The following is a 24292-nucleotide window of genomic DNA, read 5'->3' on the forward strand; positions in this document are numbered from 1 at the left end:
AAACTACGTTGACATTCTAAAAATTATGTTTTATTAAACACTAAGAAATTTTAATGAAATAATTTAAATGTAAATTTTTTATCTCGTGCAGGAAATTATGGTTAATCGTTCTTAGAATTCAGAGATCGCAAAAGCGTCAGAATGTATTATTGTGTATACATTGGATGCAGACCAGAACTGAGGTCATGGCTAGTAGATTTCTCAACTGAAAACGAGCTATGTGTAAATGCAATACATTAGATATTTTGATAATAATAACAATATGACTTGCAAAATTTACTCTCCATGCGTTTTCTGTATAGAACAGAAAATTGAAAAATATTAAAAATTAAAATTTAATCGGATTCCTAGCAAGATATGACAATTACATTCAACGAACGATGATGATGATAAAAAGATATTAAAGGAAACTCAATATTGCCACGCGTTGTAATTAAACAGTTCCTTTAACATTTTTCTAGTAACAATGAATGAAAACTGGAAACCATTAATCATAACTGAACTTCATCTACTTCTTTGATTCTTGATTAAATATAATCGAAACATTTCCCATGAAAATGTAAGTTGGCTATTTCATTGATAATAATTAGTCTTCGAGCGATATATGCAGATTATTAGGTAATAAAAAAGAATACAATTTTTCCAAAAATTCAAAGATGTCTCAATGAGGTCATACTATTGATATAAAATTCAATAACTGTTGTCTTTCTGAATGTAACAGGTTCAAATCGTAATATAGCTGCATTTCCACAATTAAGGGTTAAAAAAGGTTTTTTTTTTTTTTAAATATATCGAAAAACTTTTAAGTGTGATTTACGTCTGAGAATTTTTATACTGTAAGAGAATGAAATAGTTAAAAAACAAAAATGACTATTCGAATAAAGTGTCCGTTATAAAAGAATTGTATACCATTATTATGTTGATTTTTGTTACAGTTGACTGCATATACTTGTAGGTCAATATCACCCACGTCATAAAATTGTATTTAAATTCACTTTTTATTTATATAAAAGTATCTATCCATTTTGTATAGCTTCTACCATCAATTCATGATTTCATATTTGTGAGTATTGAACTTATAAATAAATTAAGTAATCAATGAACCATAATATTAAACATACACAAACTATAAACGACTTCAAAATTTTTGTATATTATGTCGTAGATTGGTATAAGTATATTAGATGTGCTTAAAATTTTAAGCAATGGAATATGCTTAAAACCAGTGTTAATTTTTCTGAAAATATGTATCACTTGATGACAGCGAAATTCAAGGAATTCAGAATTGAACTTAGTCATGTTTTGGGAATAGAATTTGCTTAGACACAGTGTTAATTTCCCTGAAAATATGTATTACTTGATTAAAACGAAATTAAACAAATTCAAAACCGAACATATCAAAAAATTCAATTATTGAATATCGTAATGGAATTTTTTTTCCCTTTTTAAAAAAATACTACTTCTCCAAAACGAAAAAAAATCACAAAATAAAAAAAAATTTTCTTTTTTTCGTTATCAAAAAATACACTTCGGTCGTTTTAGACAAAAAACTTTTTTGACGGCGACTCATTTTGATGGGTTTATGTATTGATTAAACCTATAATATTGCCGTCTATGATTTTGAAGGTGTAAGTGGCCATTTCATTTTCTTTGTGTGTATACGAGCTTTAAAATTTTTTTTTTTTTTGAAGAACTATAGCTAAATGTCCAGGATTTTATGTGGATAATATTATTCCGTGGTCTACTATGGTGTTTATTGTACTAAACAGTTATATTATCATTATGGACCAAGCAATAGACTGACAATTTGACTAAAAATTCTCAAGAATCGTAAAAGCAGCTTTAAAGACAAATTCATAGCTTAGGAAATAAAATATAAAAATTTATATCAATCCAGGCTGGCTCTTGATTTATAAACAAGAACAGAGTCCTTCAACTGTGTAACCTAATCTTAATTTAAAGGAAAAACTAAGTTTAATCTAATTCATATGTATTTATTGTTAAAAAAAAATTAAAATAAATAAAATATGTACTCATCTATTAAAGTGAATAGTATTCAATCATTTTAAATAAATCGTGATCATTGTACGTTATAAAATCAATACTTAGGTACCTGTAGCGTACCTACCTGTTCGCTCAGATAATTATTTAATAATATGATAAACATATTGTTGAAAAACATTTTATTGCTTAAAATTATAATATAAAATATTCAAATATAAAAATCTGTATTGGTCTCTCATTCAATAAATTGTGATTCTAGGCTACGTAAAATTTTTATTTTTATACCATGTAAATAATATATATATGAAATATATCAAATTATACTTAGTTTAGTCCCAAGTTTGTAAAGCTTAAAAATATTGATGCTGCGTACAAATTTTTGATACAGGTGTTCATATAATCGCCTAATTAATCCATTTTCGATTGCCCGAGGTGCGAGGGTGCAAGTTAGTTGCTATAGTATGTATTATATGGGGATATAAGTTTTGTGTGTGTGGCTATCGTAGACTGGATATCTTTCTTTTATACGTGACGTAAAAAAAAAAACGATTGCGTCACCAACACTGTCTACATGATATTTCAACAGTTAACTCAGTTAATTGTTTGTTTCCACTTGTTTATTTAAAAATGTCCAGTGAATTTGTTATTAAGTTCTATTATTACGGCATGGCAGGTTATTTATTAATTAGATAATATTAAAAATGGTGCAAAAGGTATTCTTGTCACTTGTCACTAGTATCAACTGTATATGAAGGAACATGCTTGTTGCATAGAATATGTTATATTTGGGTCTATTCAAACCTAGGTGATAGGTGTCAGGTTCCGTTATTTCAACCCTCTAAAAACTTTGTTTTCAATGAGTCGTTTTTCCTTCGTGGACATTCATGGTCAAGGTTAAGTTCAAATCCAAGGATTTTACGAACGAAATCTTACAACCTTGATTATGATGAACATTCAGATTAGTTTTGTAGCTTTTCCGCCGTGCATCAGAAATAAACTTTTACTGTTGAAATTTTGGAAAAAAGTTCATCTGAAAAAGTAATGTTCTGAGAAACGTTTTTGTGAATATTCAAGACATAGAAAATCCCTTCTATCTAGTTTTCTACTTTTTTATCAAAAAATTGCTTCTTAAATCTCAGTAAGATGCGCTAGAAATGTAAACAGAAGCAGATTTATCTGGAAGTTGTGAGGTTGAATAACCCCAGCAAGATCTCTAATAGCACAATGTATACCTATTAAGATTTTTGTTTTTGTTAAAAGTAGGTTCTTCACATATTACAAGACGTTAATGTATTTTCCAAACACTCGTATCGAATGTAGAAGAATAATAAATGATTTTAGCATGTTATTATTATTATTATTGAAATAACACAATTACTTAAGTAAATGTTGTATTACTTCAGTGTACTGACTACTATACGGCTTTAGAGTGTCTAGCACCAGAAATAACTAATCTTTTTGGTACAAAGAAGACAGCTAGGAAAATAATAAATGCAAGACGTCAATAAAACATGTCAGTAAATTTTCAAGAGAGAATATTCATGAATTTTTTTTTCCGAATTTTTTAACAAAATATGAAAATACCGTTGATAACAAAACGTGAAATTAAAATGAAACTCGGCAAGGAAATACAGATGATTAAGCATCTTAAACTACCAATTAGATAGATATTAGACAGAGAGATCGGACATAGTATTTGACGGCATATACTATGTTTGTTATTAAAACTTCATGTTAAATTCTGTTTTGCTAGAAAGAGATACAAACAAATCTTTGATGGCTTTTATCTTGTTCTTATAGTTATTCGAAAAATAACTTTTTTTCTGCTGTTTGTTACAAAAATGAGCTTATATTAAACGGAAAACAAATTTCACAAATATTCCCTATTGCCAAAAAGGTTAAAAATGAGTTTTGTACAATTTTTCAAGCCTTTTGACATTAAAAACTTCATTTTCGTTTTGAATCGTTATGCTTTACATATTTTCAAAGTTTTCGTGGCTCTTCTTCTCCGTTTGTAATTCTGTTTGATTGTTTAGGAGCGAGGTGATAATTCCGTTCGTGTCTCCTCTGTCACACTTGAATCTGTCACACTTGTACATATAGGAGTTGTGAGACTGTTAAAGTCGTATTTTTAAAAAAATTGTTCAAACTTACATATGTAAAATGCAAAAATATTAAGTAAATACGAATATAAAAATGTTTTAATATGAACGTAAATTTAGTAAACATTCACCACAGTAAATGAGGAAGTAAATAATACACAAGTACTTAACTTCATGCACAAAGTGTGACATTAATAGTACTTTGGTGTAATATTAACAGGTATAAGATAAATAATGAAGTTGGAATACATGCACGATAAAGATTCTGTAGTCTTGAGATAAAATACTTTAGAGCAATATTAGTAGAGAGCTGAAACAAGGGATCAATTCTTATAGCGACCGTTCTAAATCATAAAGTTTTGGAGAATCTATTACTGTTTGATTGCAATTTTTAAATACTTTTTTTTTTTTACTTTCAAGCTTCTTAAAACATCATTAAACGGTTTATATAAGTACATACAATTATTTATGGTCAGTTAAATCTTTCATCTTTTTCTTTTGTTTTTCCTAATAATTTTCAAATCGTATTTCCTAATTTTGATTTAAAAACCTTTACGAAACTCGACCAATTTCGATCAAAACTATTACGCATCATTTAACGGCAATAATTGAATTTTTTCTCTGATATAAAAACTATCATAATCTGTTGAGATGGAATAACTGTGAGACATGGCGTTTTCCATATGTCTGTTTTCCTTTCATATGGAACAAAATTTGTCCATTGCAAATCTGTGACATATAATAACATAATATTTTTGCACTCTTTGGGGAAGAATTTAGGTATATTACGAAGTGAAAGTCGAAGTAAAATGTTTTAAGTGATGCGTTTTTGATGTAACAGAAAGTATGAGTTTACACGGAACAAATGTAAAATTTTAAACGCTCGAACGTAAACCAACAAACCTTCTTACACCGAGAATTGGAAATTAATGTATTTTCATTGACCGAAAATATTTTTTTTAAAAGAACGAGAGGTATCTTGGGAGTAACAAGCACAATGAAGGAATGGTAATAAAATTGTATTTAATAATTTTTTTCAAGTTTTCGTTTATCAAGCTATGAAAATAGACATTTTTTAATCATCTAGCCTCTCAGCAAACAGACAAATCACAACGATTAGGAACATAGTTCCAATTATCAATAAATAATAAATCTGAATTTATTTTGGCCATGTTTCGGAGTGATTTCTGTACATATATATCTAAGTATACAGGTTGCTCTTTAATTAACCCTGAAAAAGTCAACTTCAAGATTAAGCTCAAAAAGACAAACGAAAAAGGTCTTTACCAAATTTTGATCTGATATCATTAGAGTCAGTAGACATTTTAGAGTGGTTGTAAAATTTAGATAACCTACTTTTGCTTCAATGTAAATTTTAAATATTTGTCAAATCATAATGCCTCCCTATCCACAAAATACCTGATAATCTTAAAATCGTTCCTGAAATTTTCATAGATTAGCCAAGAATCAACCCAAATAAAAATTTTGGAAAACAATACCATTTCCGGTTTGATATTTACGCTTGCTGATTTTTTATCTAAGGAACCCTAACAAAATGACATCAAACATAGGGCACGATAAATATAAAGGTAGAAGACGAGGTTATACGAGGATCCTGTATGATATAACTGCAATGGATGATCGCTATGTACATATACTACACAATACCCAATCAATGCACTTTATAACAATTTAGCCATCGGCATTAGGTGAACAGGTGAAGAACTGCAACACATACACTTGCACACTATGTTATTCAATGCTCGTTCCTTTTTTAACCCACACTTATATAATCAATCACATACATATATTTATTGATTGTGATAAAAAACGGAACGGAAATGTTAAAGGAATACAATAATATTGTATGTATAAGTAATATTTGATTTGCAAATTTTATGTTACTCAGTAACTTACTTATGTCAATTTTAAATGGAAGGTACTTATGTATTTAATATTGAATTTCTTCTGGTTTTTTTAATCAACTTACCGTTTATAATACCGTTTAATGCCTATATATACCTATTGGTTACTATACATATCTAGTCATTGATATCTTTTTGAATTGGGACATTTTTTCACTTTATTGAAAGATGTTTTTTAGATGGCTTTCTGCCTTGATCTTGAAACTGATGTAATTGTTTGCCATTGTTATTTTAATCATAAATATATTATATAATAATATATAGCAACATTGATTTTTGGACTTTTATGACAGTTTACAGAATGTCTTTTTTAGTTGATATATATTCATCAAACAAAAAATGTCAGTTTCAAAGGCACATACATCTTATACCAGCATCGAATTCGATCTAAGTTTTCAGGCCCAATTAACCTCACTCTGATTCATAACTGACAAACATTAGCATTTATTTACACTCAACCAATTGCAACGCTACCCCCTGCTCAGTGAAGCTTTATCCACATCTATTCAAACAAGTCTCCATTAAATCTCGCTTCAGTGAAATTTTATTATATACACTGCAATTTAGCACGCTTATGTCCAAGCAACCATGAAAATTTTATTTGTATCAATTTGTACATGGCAGTAAGATAAGTCTTTCTATGAAATAGGTGAATTTTTGCTTCGGACACCTCTGTAACAGAAGACAGACTGAGAAAAATGTTAAACGCCAAACGGTCATTTATTAGAGTATAAATGAATTGCAGTTACTGACTAAGCAAAGTCTGTAAAATAAAATTGATCTAATTTTCTATAGATACAAGGAATAAATTTTAAAATTCTTTTTAAGTATATAACAATAGAGTTAAGATAACAAGGCCTACGATATTAAGGAGTAAATTTTGTAATATATTTTATCCTCATTTGGGATTAATAACTAGAAAAGATAAAATCAAACTTAAATTTAGCGTCCTCGAATTAAGCAAATTAGACAAGTGTCTATTAGGCCCAAATCGGCAAGGGCCTCGTCGGAAAAGGTCAAAATAGAAAAAGGCAAATTTGTACGAGTAAATTTGTACGCAAGTTGATTAAGGAAGGCTAAAAGAATAAATAAGGAAGAAAGACAAATTTTTATGAGAAGGACCTCAGAAAATGGGAAGGATCCCAAGTTAATTTACGAAGACGGTGCTGTCTGGTTTCCGCATTTCGGAGAGAATTGCATTGCCGAGGAACCATCCTCACCATTGCCTTAGATGGTGAGGGTGGTTTTGTGCAAAGATCATAGGTATTTCATCATTTTAAGGTGAAAACGTTCAATTTTATGATTAAAACTAATGACTTATTACCTGTAACTACACGTTTGTTACTTTGGTACTAAAAAATTTTTATTGAGATTTCTGTAAAAATTATTTGAAATAAAATAAATTTTGTATCATTTTCCACCACTGCAATAAAAATCTATATAAAACCATAAAAATCCATGAACGATTCAATTTATAGCAACTGATTATTATAGCAACTTGAAATTATCTCAAACTTTATGCTTAACTGATTACTATAAATTTTAATTATTAAAAAAAAATTATTATAAAAATAATATTATGTATAATATTTTTATGTAATGAATTTGGGTAAAGTAGTATATGATAATAAAAGATACTATTTAAAATAACCGCTCGTACGAATCAAACCATATAAATTTTGATAGTTGTGTTTTCATAAATATTCTAAACACGTATATAAATAACATAAAATAGTAAGTAATTATAATTGTAATTAAACAAAAATACACGTGTTTTCATTTTGTGATAAGAAATGTGTACATGGTATTATTATAGGTAGGTTAGAGGTACCTACTTATGGCTAGAAAAAACATGATAATTAATAACACAAACATATATCAATAATGTTTATCAAAATTAGAAATTAATCAACCATATCAAGTATACTATACAATCAAGGTTCCGTATGTATTGCATTTAAACACATTGCATACAGAAAAATGATGTTAGTGAAATGGGGTGGTCCGCTTACATAATAATACACTATTTCTTCTTTTGGTCCATTAATTTTTATTTATATAAATGAACAAATCTTTATATTTCAAATTTTTATACTTAATTCATTGGTCCGGGAAATGAACAGGAAAAATCTGCATGTTGATTTTAATACCATAAATATCTACCCATACCATAAATATCTTACTTTCTGTTGCTTTGCATCAAAGATTCGATCTCATAACCCCAATCAAAGGGGAGAAGTAAATCTCCAAAATTGAAATAATTCCAAATATATGTTGTAATGTATTTTATTAGGCTAAATGGGTATTTCATCGTATTTCCAGCATGGTATTTGCAGTTCCTATGCTAAAGCTATAGTAAAATTTTTTTCCAACAGAATTTAACGAGAAATTAAATTTGAGAACTTAACAGGGCTTACTATTTATTAATTCCCAAAATTTCAGAAATTTTGACCTTTTAAAACACAAGATAATTATGCCTACGTTTCCAATTTTGACCAATTTACGTCAAAATCTCGAAAACGAAAATTAAATCTAATCTTTATTTTTATTCTAAAAACATTCCCTTTAATACTCCTACTTTTTTTTCCATTCTGTCGAGAGAATTTTTTAATATCGTTAAAAATAGCTGGAAGGACAGTGAATTTCACATGATTTTAATGAGGAAATCGCGATCTTTTCAGCTTATTTTCTCTCGATCTAAACGACAAAAAATTCGATTACTTCGGTATCTCAAAGTCTCTGAGTCTGTGAAAAAATAGGCCAAATCTGGCGACAAATGCATTTATTCTGGAAATATCCTAAATTAAAAAATACTCCTAACCCTGTTATTCTCTTGAATATTGTCTGATCGTAACGGCAACAATTTGATATACTGAATCTCCTGCGCTATTTAATTTTATACTAATGAGATCAAATTCCCTCCGAAACACTTAATGAGAAAACAAAATTTCCATGTTTTTCCTGAAACAATAAAATATAGTTGCCTCTAAATATTTTATGAATATAATTCGAATTTAATGGCGGCTAGATTCAAAAATACAAAAATTTTCCTTTTTTAAAAACAATCGATTTCTATTTAGAAAAAATTTCGATAGTTTCACGAATGTATTTTTAAATTTACATGTTTGGAAACTAATTTTTAAACAAAATATGAAAAAGAGTTCATGTTTGTGATTCATAGACACTGACTTTTTTAATTAAAAAAGTTTTGTGCTTTAGCTAAAGTCGTGTATTTGGTTTCTCGAATCTATTTTTTTTGCAAACTTTTTTTTTGCTTATGACAATTTTAGTAACGCATGAGGTTACAAAATTATTCAGTCAAAGCTATACGCTATATTTTAAGAAAAATTTACATTTTCAGTCAGGAATAACTAATTTTCCATAGAATACTTTATTCTTCTAACAATTTCTGTGATTCTTTTGCATATCATACTCTGCACGTCCGAAAAATTGTGAAATTTACTCTCAGAGTAAACTTTTCATTTCACTAATACTGATGTCCATCATCAAAATTGCAAGTCCAAAAATTTGATGCAGAATTTATTTCGTACATTAAATGTGTAAAGTACTCAGTAATTTGTCAAACTCTCCGTACCTACTATGTAAATGAATTAGCATGTACATTAATAATGGAATGATTTTTATCATTACTGACATAAAAAAACTTAAATTTTTCGTTATTTGTAAAAAAAAATAAATCGCAAAAGAAGTAGTATACCTTGAAGAAATGTATCTTTATGGAAATAGATATTGAAGTGAATGTTATAAAGGTATTTTTAGGATATTAATTATTCATTATGGGAGACAATTATTATTTTTCAGACATTCTAGTTTACTCTGATTCTGATTGTTTGTTGAATTTTTTGTAATAATTGTAACATATTGCATTTCCGTTATAAATTTTTTATTACAACCATTTTTTTTTTATAATAAAGCTGTATTGAATAGCCAATTCATTTATTAATTATATTTAACAAGTATATTTATTATAATAGAATGTCTGGCTGCCTGTATATAAGGTTCTGTTGTGTGTGTTTATATCGGGTGTTACAAAAATAATGAGGCGACCCAAGAACTTTTTAAAGCAGCCTTTTTTATCCGACTGTCATATTTGTTTGTAAATTTTTTTATTACCTTGTATCTTCCCAACGGCTCGATGGAGTTGTACAGTTAAGGTATTATTATATTCGCCTTAAAAATCCAAGTATCTTTAGATAGGTGTTTGAAATAAAAATATAAAATGGCGGACTTTTGGCGCGAAATAATAATCGTTAATAAAAAATGGATGAAACCTATCGAGATGAAAAGAAAAAAAAAACAAAAAGAAAGGACGTTCTTAGCAAATTTTCAACGTGGAATCTAATTTTGACCTTAATTTTCATATTAACGTTGACATTCAACGTTATTTGTAAACTTTTTTTTAAAGAAAACATCTTGTTTCTTTTTTTTATGGTCTTATATTTGAACGTGAAAATATCTATGTTTGTATTGAAAATGTACAATCAAGATATTTTTAGACTTTTTTAGGTTTTCCCCAAATCACCTTTCCCAAAAGAGAACGAAGGGTCAAAAATAATGTCGCGTTATTCTGTTACTTTACAGGGTCAAATTTTGCAATCCGTTTCTGCTGTAATTATTCGAATTACAAAAAAAGCGTACCGCAACTTTTGTGGCACAGTGTATATGTGATATGTATGTGTGTGTATGTTTGTTCCTATTACATACATATAATTAAATTTTTTCACACAGTTCATTATAAAATTAATAAGAAAATATAAATAAATGCATTTGACATAGATTTGAAGTTAAATGTTCTAATTACATCATATATTTGTTATAACATCTTTTCAATAAAGATTTTAGAAAAAGGTTAGAATCAATTTAAAATAAGTTAAAATAACAACTAACATAATTTATTATTTAAATACTCTATAGTATTAGTGCTGTAATACTAGTACTATAATAAAAATTTTCATTTTCGATATCTATTTAAAGGACAAACGACAAAGTTTTTTGACAGGTAGATTGACGGACGGTAAATTTTTTAATAAATCAAGAAATGTTAATTATGTTTTATATTTCTGATTATCTTTATTTTTACTTTTAAAACATGGTTAGAATTTTAACTCTCTTTCAACACCTTTCCTTCGCAACCATAAATTTTTATTTCAACACGTTATATTACAATATTTAATACTAATATCAAAGTTTAACTTAACTATCACCAAAAGCAAATGTATCTTATCACCAAAAAATCTATACTTCGTGGTAAATTTAATTAACAATTTAAATCAAAGTGGCATAATTTATAATTTAGTTTTAAGTAACTATGCTTATTATATAATACAATAACTGACCGCCCGAAATTAATTTACATCATTAAAATGTAATTTCAAAATTTTATGCACTAAATAAACAATTAGACCAATTATTAACAGTTTAACAAGCTCCTTTATAAACAAGGTATAATATTTCATAACAAAATTTATTTTTAACATTTCAAAAGTTAGAGAAAGAAATGGTCAAAGCTTTTAACAAAAAGAGATTTCCTTTCTTGAAATGAGAAAAAAAATCTAATGTAAAAATTTTATTATCAAGATCTATGATAACAAAAATTGAACTAAATTTCGCGAGAATGAAAAGTCTTTGATCAAAGGTTTATATGAAACTAGCTGTGAACTACCCGCTTTGCTGGGCAACATTCCCACTTTCACCCCTCCCCCCATATTCCATATCCTTTTCTAGGTTACTATCTATCACCTAACTAAATTTCATCAAAATCCGTTCAGCCGTTTAGGCATGATAGAGCAAAACTCCCAGCAAAAACCATAAAAAAATCACTAACTCAATTCAGTTTTCTGCCTACTTCCTACCCCCTAAGTACGATGACGTGATCATTTTGATCTTATATCCGTTTTTAGGTAACCATCTACCTTACTAAATTTCTTCAAAATCTGTTCAGCCGTTTAGACGTGAAAGAGCAAAAGTCCCAACAAAAACGACTAAAAATCACTAACTCAATTTAGTTATCTGCCTACTGCCTACCCCCTAAGAACGATGGCGTGATTATTTATAGCCTATGACCATTTCTAGGTTATCATCTATCACCATACCAAATTTCATCAAAATCCGTTCAGCCGTTTAGGCGTGAAAGAGTAACAGACAGACAGACAGACAGGCAGTCAGAGTTACTTTCGCATTTATAATATTAGTATGGATATTTTCTTTAGTATTGTAAGTCTATCCCGTTTAGTATGCCTTCCTCTTTTCAATATTAATGATGCAAATATTGAATAATGCTATGTTCTTCGTTATAAAAGAAATTCGGTGTTAACCATTCTGGAAATTGTTTTATACCTTGTGTATTTTTCAAATTGACTGAACTTAATTGTTATTAACTTTTGTCTTAAATCGCATGTCCGGTGGTTATTCCGATATTTAATTGCCAAACACCAATTTTCGTTGCAGAATATCATAAATATTTAAATGAAATAAGAAATTGAAGTTTATGATAATTACTTAAATAAAACAAATATTTAAAAACAGACAGAGGCACGAATGACTGTAATAATTTTGGTTACAAATGTTGCCACAATTGGATTAAGTAATAATTTTAATAAGAATGTTGCACATAATTAAATTTTGGGTAAATTACAAAAAAATTTAATAAACAAAAAAACGTAAAAAATTAAATTTTATAATTGATACTTTAGAGGTAAAAAAACAACATTATTTCGACATAATCTACATCACCAAAAGAAAAATTTTCAAATGACTTATTCAATATGTACAGTGATATTAAAAAATTTGTATGTTATATAAATTAGAATAACTGACATATAACTGATATTTAGAATTTAAAAAACAAAAACAAAATAATTTTACTGCGAAGTTATCTTACCTGTATCTTTGAAGTTTCAACCATTAATAAAAATGATTGGAGATCATAATGATATTTACACCGAAGATTAGGTATAAAGTTCAAAAATACGCCGAACTTTCGGAAAAATGAATTTTCTGACTTAGAGTTTGTTAAGATTTTCATACAATAGTTTTACCCAATAATCTGGCTTTTTACAAGTTTGTATTTAAGTTGACAATGTTGTTGATTTTTAATATATTTGAAAGTAAATGGTGTAAGCATTGAGTACTCCCGGATTAAATGACAAATTAATATACTCAATGCTGTGATTGTCGTTTCCATTAATTTGAAAATAAATATTCAATCAGATAAAAGTGTATGATTTTTCAACGGCTGTGTTATTTATAGTGAATCTATATTATAATATCATATTATATAACACATACATTTTTCAATATCATTGTAGAAACATAAAATAATATTAGGTGTATTAAAATAGTATAAAAAAGTAAGTATGTATATCAGTTATGCCTTTAAGGAAATAAACATATAACTTAAAATTAATAATTAATAAAAATTATTATTATTATTTGTCTTTATTAAAATACCGCAATTGTTTTTATATCTTTTCATATATAAAATAAAGTCTTAACATTTCAAATAACACGTAATTATATTTTTTTAAATTTAGTTTTTGTATAGATACCTATAGCAGATATTTTAACTTTTTTTTTGTCATAATATGTGTAATCAAGTTATCGTAATTGTATTACATAAGAAAAGAATGTATTATTATTGTACAATTTTGATTTTTAATTTTGTAAGTTTAAGGTTATATCAATAATTCGAATTTTTCACAGTCTATTGTTCAAAAAACAAATCTTATCCACGAATTTAAAATAAAAGTACCAGTTGCAAGAAAGTGTGTTCTTAATATGGTAGTAAATTTATATTTTCTTGATTCAAGCAGACAAAACTTCTTAAATTAAGTATTGAGATCGTTGTCTCAAGAAATATTTACTTGTTATAAGAACATCAACAACCAAATAAACACATTTGCTTCAACCCGCGTTTATGCAAACGCGATTTTGTTTTGATAACAAGGAAATATAATTTTTTTTTTAAGTTACACAAATGTAACCCTAAAATTAAGTGCACCATACTTTTAAATAAATATTTCCTCCAAAAGTTATTTTTTTGAAGTTAAAATCTGATCTTTAAATAATATAATCACAATATAATTTTGTTAGGCTAAACAAAAGCTTTTTATTATTTTTCGTAAAAAATACTTCCTAGAAATATTTCCTAGAATGTGCTTACAATAAAATTATCGAGTAGAGTATATTACTCTATTGACTTTGACGGCTTCACAAGAGTTGATTTTCATACAATAGTTTTACTCAATAATCTCGCTTTTTACAAGCCTTTATTTAACTTGACAATGTTGTCAAGATCTACTGAAAGTGTTAGAAAATTAAATAAATTTTGATTTTGCAAACTTTTGTTAATTTTAATTTTTACCCTATTACATTCATAGACTTATATTAAGGTTTATTATAATTTTTAGATTTTAAATTGTATTGAAAATTTTAAAAAATTTTAAAATGCTAAGTGCATATCTTTAAATAATTATGTCAACAAATATATACTAACTACATAATAATCATATAATTATTATTTAACATAAATTGAACCGGTTAGTTATGTTTTTAAAATATAAAAAATTACATAAATATTGATTATAAATAGATAATTTAATAAACCACCTGCTTCGGCATATATTCAACAAATCAAAATAATATTAATAATCAGATTTATACTATTTATTATCTAAATTGCCCGCAGCCTTACACTGGAAATTTTTGACTTAGACAAATGATAAATAAAACTTCCTAATTTCGGTTAAAAAGTTCACAAAATCAAATAATTCAAACTAATCTTTTTGGGAGAGTTGTGTTCAATATTCTTGAATTTTAGCAATACTCTATCTAAACCTTATAGCTTTCAAGAGCTTTCTAGACGAAATCAGAAAAAATCTCCAGGTTTCTGATGGCCACGTTAAAAATAACAGCATAGGTCTTTTTAACAGAAAAATGTCTATTTCACACTTTAAAACAAAAATTAAACTTTAAATGTGTAGCATAAATGTAAAAAAGTTACATAAAGTCACATGCAAATTAGATGTTTTAAAATTTATTTTTAAGTTTAAATATATTAGATATATATTTTCTTTGTGCTTTTTAAAGAGCACTTTAAGCCATGGATTTTAATAAAATATATTGATGTTAGTGTTATCAAGGAGAGTTTATTACGGTCAGCTCTAGGAAAAGTACCTAAGTAGTACTAACTGATGCTCATAAAAATATTTTAAGATAATTTACATAATATGATCATTAATTAATTTGTCGAAAATTGGTTGTTAAAAAAATAAATGACATGTAGTAACGGCTAATAACTGTTATTTCATTGGTTACATGAGTAGGAACCGATACCTACTTTTTTGCTTAAAGCAATATTGTTTTTTATATTGTCAAAGGACAGTTTCAGTTCGCGTAATCAATTTCTGAAATTAAAGTAATTATTATTTATATAACGTTTTACTTGACTTTCTCAGACGCATAAATTAAATTTTAAATTTGTTATTTGCAAGACAATACTGCTAACAAATTTCTAATATCTATTTCGTGACGTAATTTCCAATTCATTCATGAAATTGATTTAATTGATAATTGAAAAACACACTTGGGAAATTTTTTTATTGATATTATAAGATGAGTTTGGTTTTTGGCACGAATCAAGTGGGTTCAAGAATAATAAAAGTTTCTGATAAAATGTAGGCCAAAATAACAATTTTCTAAAACCAAAGTTTTTGCATTAAAATTTTGTTAATTTCTTCAAAAAGTCGATACAATTTCGATAAATTCATGAATAGATTAAATATTAACTTTTAAAATTACTTATCGAATGTAGTTAGAGTATAATGATGATACTAAATTAACCAGTGACCTGCGCTTGATATGTCTAGATAAAATTTAAATCTTGATGTTATTATAATTATTATTGAAGATAATAAATTAGAAATCTAGGATATTTTGAAATAAATTTCAATTTTTGCCCCAATTTCCTAGATTAGTTTTTTGTATTTTATAAATACGTATTTCGACTACCAAGTAGTCATCATCAGTAAGAATTAGATTACTCTTATTATGAATGTTACTCTTTGCTAATTTGGTGGTGGACTGCACGACTGCACGGCGTTTACGTTTTTTTACGTTTATAAAAATATTCTGCACCAATATACAAACTTTTCGATTTTAGAAAATTCTGGCACGTTTCTTGCAACTTTAAAGCCGCCCTCTCGCCAAACGGTACAGAAACCGACCGACTGACAGCAGGCATTTCACTACTCCCTACATATAACGTAAATATTACAAAATCAGCCTTTATAAATGCTTGCAATTTTTTGTCGCTCACCTCTTAGACTATTAGTAAGCAAAAAATATATATTTATTTTCGTTAATTTTTCTGATTTCACAATAAAAAAAATTACTGGATTGAAATTGAGTAAACGCGTTTACTTGACTGTTGAAGTTCTTATATGAAGTAAATATTTCTTGAGTCAACAATCGCAATATTTAATTCAAGAAAATAAGTATTTGGTTACTTAAAAATTAAATTATTGGAAGTAAATATTTTCTTGACCCAAAAAATAGCTACAATTTGTTAAAAACATATTTTCTTGCTATTTTTTTTTTACTGTGTATGAATTTGTCACGATATTCGGGACTGTTTTATTAATTTCAATGCCAAGAAAATACTTTTAAGTTTCTTCTATAATAAAATTATATTTATTTAATTAATTATAATAAAATTTTCATGTTAAATGATTGCAAAATTACAGCATATTATAAGTATATTTTTTTAAAGTGGGCCACTCAGATAAATAACATTTAAAAATATTCATGTTTATCATCAATACAGGTTATATACATTGTAGACTCTTTATGCTGGTTGTCGTGAATATATTAAGACGATAAAAAAGAAGACCTACTAACAACCATTGGTCAAGTATATATTTATTTACCATCTTCAGCCATAAATATGAAACATATATTATAAGTAAAATATATATAGCCTTAAGATATTTTAGAAGAATAACTCATGAACCCATGACATTGTCATCATTTTTAATTAGCATAATAAGTTTATGTTAGCTCTTACCTGCGGTCTCATTCGAGTATAGATACAGTAGAAAAGTTGATCGTATTAAGCCCTCCCTGATAGCAATCAATTTTTACTTGAAAGTTATTCTTACATTTCAATCCTTCGAATTTCAATGTTTCAAGAGCAATAAAAATATTAGAAAAAATATATTTAAACTAACAAAATGATCTTGAGATGTTGAAAGTGTTTAACTCGTGTGTGTCGCACTTTTTGATATATGGGAAATATCGAGATTTTCGATATCGGTAGGTACAAAGTGAGGTGCACAACAAGATGTTACGTCAGATTAGCTATTAATACTAAAATTTATTTATTTATTAGTACTATATAATAGTTAAATAACTTAAAAATTACAGACAATTTATGAAAACAAACTTTATCACAATATTTCTCATTTATTTGTAAATAAAGTCAACATGGAAATCAACGGATTAAAATAAACTTCTTTTAAAAATAAAACCTCTCATGTTTCTTAGGAACATAAGTACTTATCATAGCCTGATATTAATCAAGTAAATTATAAATACCATCAATACAAAAAACATGTATTTTACGTAAACCTTAACCTAGAACATGAGCTTTATAGTTAATCCTAAGTTTGTTAAAATAGTTTTTTTTTGTCATAATTTATTGTACGGAGAGCTGTCTCTATCTTAGGCTTAGCAAAACTTAATCTCCCAAGAAGCAAAATAAAAACAATTAATATCTTTTTTTTTCAAAACAAGAACAACTTTGCAAATTAACCAAAAAAATTTTCTTTACAATTTCGGTGGGGCTTTTAAGGAGCATAGAAAAAATCTGTGAGACAACGAAATCCTAGTAAGCTCTTAATTGGATGCTAACCATAAAAAATCTTCACGCTGAGCAAAAAAAAAAACAAAAGGCCATCTTGGAAACCCATGTGATGGACCTTTATAGGAACGTTTACCAGCAACCTTAACTACTACCTGTTCATGAAAACCAACATTGGATACAAAACAACACATGCCTTTTTAACTAAAAAAAGGGGTGTTATCAGTTTGACCGATATGTGTGTCTGTCTGTGGCATCGTAGCGCCTAAACGGATGAACCGATTTTATTTGTTTTTTTTGTTTCGTTTGAAAGGTAATTTAACGGAGAGAACAAGTAGATTCTGTTCCCGAATAAAAATTAAAAAAGGCGATAATTTTCAAAATCCTTTAAAGAAACAGATTTTAATGGAGAATGTTCTTATATATATATATGTCTCAAGTGCGAGTTTAGGGTTCCGTAACCGCAAATTTGTGAGGGGTTTTTTAAATTTCGTAAATTTCACTTGTTAAGAATGCCTTTGAACCTAAGTAACTTTTTATTTTAAAAAAAGACACGAAAACTGTATGTTTTTCTAAGTAGCACTAAAAAGTTTGTGCATGTGAAGCTATAAATCGTAGATAATTTGCAACGTGGTTGACAAACTATCAACCACTGCACAAAGATGGCGAATTTCTACCTTTGATATAAAGTTACAGTTTTATCATCTTAGGCGAAGATACCTTATACTTAACTAAAATCTATAAAGTAATATCTCATTAGTGGCACATCGAATCAAAATCTTCTGAAGACTTTTCTTCCTCCTATGAGCAAATTTAATTATGGCGGAAGCGCCACTAAATGCATATTATGTTGTAAAATTTGATATGATACATAATTTAATTGCGCTTCCACCAGTTATTTATCAGATCATTTCATCGGGTGTTTAAATTAAAGAGAATAAACTATTGAAATTAAACACATTAACATGATATCAATCGCTACGATATTAAATTCATTGGAAGGTCATTTATATGTTAAATTATGACTTTAAAAGTGTGCATGATTCGAAAACACACCTGGCACACAATGTTTCTAGTAAGAGTCAATATGTTTTCTTATTTCGTCGTAAAAAGGCCTACGAAAAACTAACGCTTCAAAAATGTGATAAATTAACAAATTGAACGTTCAATTTTTGGGACTATGTGGAACTGAATTGTGGGACTATGTAAAGTTGCTACATCTCACCGATAAACCACTTGCATAAGACTAATTTTAGTCCAACATTTGGCATGATATGGCCGACATACGCCCCTAAATGCTCGACTAAGCGAACGAATGTGTCAGATTTCCTGATAACACTTCATTGGAGCCTATGATACCCTTGAGATCAAACTAATATCTAAGCACAAAAAGAAAAAATTAGCTTTGGAATGAACCCAACTTCATTCTGATTGATATTATTTTTATAGGTTCAATTCCAATTTAAAGTATCGCTTTTAAAACAAAACCGTTAGAATTTATTCAAAAATAGTGAAGCGAATATGGAAAAATCGTATAATTACTTTCTAGAATTTTATGCGGTTCAATAGTTCCGAATCAAATATATCCGAATATTTTCTAAAATTAATTTTACATTTAATAAAAACTATTTCCCGAAAATAAATTGTTTTGCTGACTGCTAACAAGTTATTTATTGCTAGAATACTATTAGAAGTGAACGATTTAGTTTACTTGTGACCACAGCAATTACTCTTTAGATAAAATCTTGTCCAATCGTACATTTATTAATATTATAAACACATAATGTAATGTGAGATAAATTAGTAAATACATATTTTTCCATGTTATTTTATTTATAAATTAATTTTTACAATTTTATGAAGAAGAAAAAAACATAGGTACAAAAACCATCATTAGTAATTCAAATATAATTTTAATATTAATTTGTTGGTCATTTAATAATAATGAATACACATGAGGAAACTCAACTAGCCAGTTAAAAAGTTAAAACACACATTAAAAATACTATCTTAAATAAAATACACACAAGAACGTATACTATGGACTAGCTACGTATGGCACAAGAACTGGCAAAGTTTTTGAGAGTTTCATTTTAAGACGGCTGGATTTTGGATTTTTCTTTACTTATTGAACTTAGTTACAGGTGAAGTACGTCTTGCAACGAGAAGTGGTAGCGTTTACTAACGCAAAAGGCGCGTTAGTGAAGCCAAGATTTCTGTCTTGCGAATTAAATTACATTATTTAATTAAAAACTAAGTCGTATTAAAATTACAAACCCACCAAAATGATAAGAAGAATTTTTTTTTGAAATTTATGACTAATATCTGTCGCGGTGTTAACAACGGCAAAATTGTCTGGCAATTATTGTTTTTATTAAAAAAAGGACATTAATAATCTTTTTTTTAAATTGCCCTAAAATGATTTTAAAATCAGCAATTTACGCAGCTTTTATCAGGAATGCTCACCAATTAACACAGTAAACAAAACCGCTCCTAGGTGCAAGACGTACTTTATCGTTCCTTAACTAATTTCAAAAAGAAAATATATATCCAAAACCCAATCGTCTTAAGGTATTTCCAGCATGAATTTTCAAAGACTCAAAATATTGTTAGATGTGGGATCCCGAAGTTGCAGAATTTTTGATTGTTTAGGTCGCAAGATAATAAACTGCAAATTTCGCGTTTTTCCTATTCAAAGCATGTAAAACTCACTGCCTTCTCAATTATTTTTTACGATAATCTATAAATTTTACGATAAAAAAAGTAGGAGAGTTGAAAATAATGTTTTTAAAATAAAATTTAAAAAAAATTTTAGATATTAACTTTCTTTTTCAAGGTATTAATTTTGACGTAAATTGATCAAAATTAGGAACAAAGGCAAAATTATCTCATGTTTCAAACGGTTAAAATATCTGAAACTTTGCGATTTAATAATAAGCCATAGTAAGTTCTTAAATTTAATTTCTCCTTAAATCCTATCGAAAAGACTTTTACCATAGCTTTAGCAGATTTAACTGCAAATACCATGCTAGAAATACCTTAAATCAATTTTTTTTTCGTTGCCAGCTCTAATACCAGTACGTATATAATATAAAATATTAATAAATTTATAATTTATAACATACAACGACGATATATTGTATAAAATGTTTCATATTACATATATTTTAAATGTTCAATAAATTATAAAAATTGATAAAATTGTAGGCGTGTTTCAAACTATTCAAAAATTATTCTTTTTGTATCCATACACAATACACATAATACTTCTACAGTAGAACCCTCTTTATAAACAAATAATTTTTGACTGGACCATCTATCTTATCTACAATACAGTAGTACCTATTTAGTTTTTTTTAGATACTTTAATAGATACTCAATACATATCTCAGGACTTTTCATAAAACACGTCACAATACAACGGAAGGATGCTTCAAGGAAACGTGACGTGTGCAATTCGTTGCCAATATCATCATATTTGTTCGTTTTTGGCAATTTTTTTATTATTCATAGGAGGTCGGCTAGTCACTGTAACGTTGTATTTGCAGGGAGTTGCACAAAACACGACTCATCGTGACGAGGAGTAAGGGAGGGTATCATATAATAGAAGAAATTTTGTGTTCAAGTTCAGTAATTTTGTTTTTAAAGTTTAGTATTGATTAAATACTGCGTAGACCAAAAAAAGCAATTTTTTTTAAAAATAATTATAATTCTTTTGAACTTCTTTTAACTAAATCCTGAAGTGAATATAGACCGATTGTTTTTCTTCAAAGACTTTAAGACTATATTTACTTTGTACTATTTAGTTCGAAATAAAAAGGCTATCGCGTCATGCTAACCTTGAAAACAAATCCACCACATGCTATCATTTAATTACTTGCCCACGCTTAACCTGCCCATTAAACCACATCTTTACTTCAGTCCTTACATAAAAAGCTAGCCTCCTGCCTGACTTCGCTCTTCAATCTCGGAACTCGCATTTTATCATTATATCACCACCGAGATCGCCAGCGAGATAAAATAATACCACATTGGAATTCTGACAAGCCATTCATAAAATTAAATTTCATTAAAGTCGATTCAATACTTTTTGCGTGATTAGAAAAAAGAATCCAAACAGACATACAAACTATGACATTTATAATATTGAAAGGATTTTTGTGGTCAAATAAATGAATGGGGAGATACGGATTTTAACATTTAATTTAAAAAACAATTGTAAAAATGTAAAAAAAATTTGGTTTGACAATTTTTGTGCCTCAGAAAAGTCAATGACGAATTATACCACGACCTGACTGTAATAACATTGCTTAGTATAAATTGAGAAATATGATTGGCCAAAAGTTTTATGTAATCTTTGTTGTAAGTTTTAGCGTAGGTGTTATAATTGAATTATTTTTTTCAAAAATATATTATCATGTTTCTTTTCGACTGTACAAACATTATTTTGATTCTTTTATCGTATATAATAAGCGTATTATGTATGGTTCACTTAACAGGATGGTCCACCAAATTCATGAGTTTAAAACTACTTTACTCTATTGAAAACTTTTACATAACAAAAAAGCTACGATGTGTTATAAAAATTAGCATTTTAATAAAGCAATTCTTTATAAAAATGGTTTGTAGGACTGTTTTCTATAATAGGGTATTCTACTATATTTAAAAAAGTACTTCAAAATGTTGATTTTGCTAATAAAAAGCCACCAAAATTTATTTCGGAAAAATACACACGCTTTCTTGCCAAAAACTTAAACATTAAACCTTTTTTAAACTGTCGAAAACGCGGGCATCCAATTTGGTGACGTTATATCGGTATCATTATACGAAATAACACAAAAAAGTTTGACAGATATATTCATAGACATCTGATTATAAAAAATATAAATACTTATTATCTATGGATATATTATACCCAGCTGTCTACACTGAACTAACTGATGGTTTTTGTAAATGCAATTTACCTTTAAATTTATTTTTTGATAGGCCTACCTGTATACCTGTTTGTAAAAAAAGACGATTATAAAAAAAAACTTTTTTTGCGTGTTCGTTAAACAAAAATTCCCCTTTGGGTGTAATTTCGTTTTACAAGAACAAATATTATGAACTTCAAGAATTGTATACCTACCATTATTTTATTATTATTTTTAACATTCTAATATTTTACAATTAATCATATTAAATTTTTTAATTTGAAAAATTACTGACTTTATAAAAGTAATTTACATTTAAAATTGTTTAAATTTTAATTTATAGTTGGCAAACCACTGTGCCTGTGAATAAGTAAATCATATCCAGCCTCATTATACCCAGCAAAAATGTCCGTTTGCTTAAGTTCGTTAAGTCTTCGAATTTTATCTTTATTTTAAACTCTCTTTCTTCATATCTTAAAAATTCAATGTAATTTTTCTGATACAGTTACTAAATTTGATGACGTAAATAAACCAATTTTTAAAACACAGTAGATTGTTAGCTTTACGAATATTTAATTTAGTTAAAAGCAATTAGATAAACTTTATATTTACTCATTGGTATTTAATTTTTATTTATTCATAATTTCTTGTTTTCTTTTGTTTACAGAGATGGCAACGTCGATGGTTTGTGCTTTACGATGACGGCGAACTAAATTATTCTGTTGACGAACATGTAAGTATTTAGACAAAGTGTACGAAATTTAGTGCAAAACTCTAACTGGAATAGAAAAACAAAATTAGAAAAAGAGCTAAAATGTTCACGAATCTTGGAAAAAGATAATAATTTTTTTCATATGTAGCCTTAGAATGTGGAAAAAATTCAAGCATGTTACTACGTTTGCTAACATCCACCAAGGCTTTATTTTCGAAGATACAAACTGTAAAAAAATGGGAAAAATAAATACAAAAATAATATAGGCATTTATAAAATAGAAAAATTATTATTTATTGTGTACGATTTTTTCTAATAGTACAGGAGACGGTATAAGGTCGAACTTCACCCATCTGATAACCAGATGAGACATATTTTTTATAAAATTTTAATCCACTTTTTTCATGAGGAGTATTTTGCAGGCAAGCCTATACCATTATTTTCCTAATTAAATTTTGTTTCTTCGGATACCAATTTCGATTGGTTAACATAAGTCAATATATGTATATGATTGTATGATATTAGACGAAACATAATTAAATTACGAAAATAATGGACCATGCGGCTTAAATATAAAAAACCTTTCATGGCAAAAATTGATTAAAATTAGTTTAATTAAAAATAGCCATGAACTCTTTTCGATAGAAAAACTATGATAGTAGGATTTATAATAATATTTCATAAAAAATATGTCTCATCTGGTTATCAGATGGGTGAAGAACGTCCTTATACCGTCTCTTAGTCCATAAGTTCAAATG

The 24292-nt window shown here is 27.6% G+C and overlaps 1 protein-coding gene across 1 annotated transcript in view; it reads left to right on the plus strand.

The window, feature by feature from the left end:
- Window positions 1-24292, plus strand: part of LOC123290617 (protein outspread) — a 449936-nt gene that overhangs the window by 377079 nt on the left and 48565 nt on the right. The window contains exon 3 of the mRNA XM_044870872.1: window positions 23490-23555. Coding sequence (XP_044726807.1) covers window positions 23490-23555 — 66 coding nt within the window. The remainder of the gene's footprint in view (window positions 1-23489; window positions 23556-24292) is intronic.

The sequence above is a fragment of the Chrysoperla carnea genome, chromosome 1 (assembly GCF_905475395.1).
Source record: "Chrysoperla carnea chromosome 1, inChrCarn1.1, whole genome shotgun sequence".
Taxonomy (NCBI): Eukaryota; Metazoa; Arthropoda; class Insecta; order Neuroptera; family Chrysopidae; genus Chrysoperla; species Chrysoperla carnea.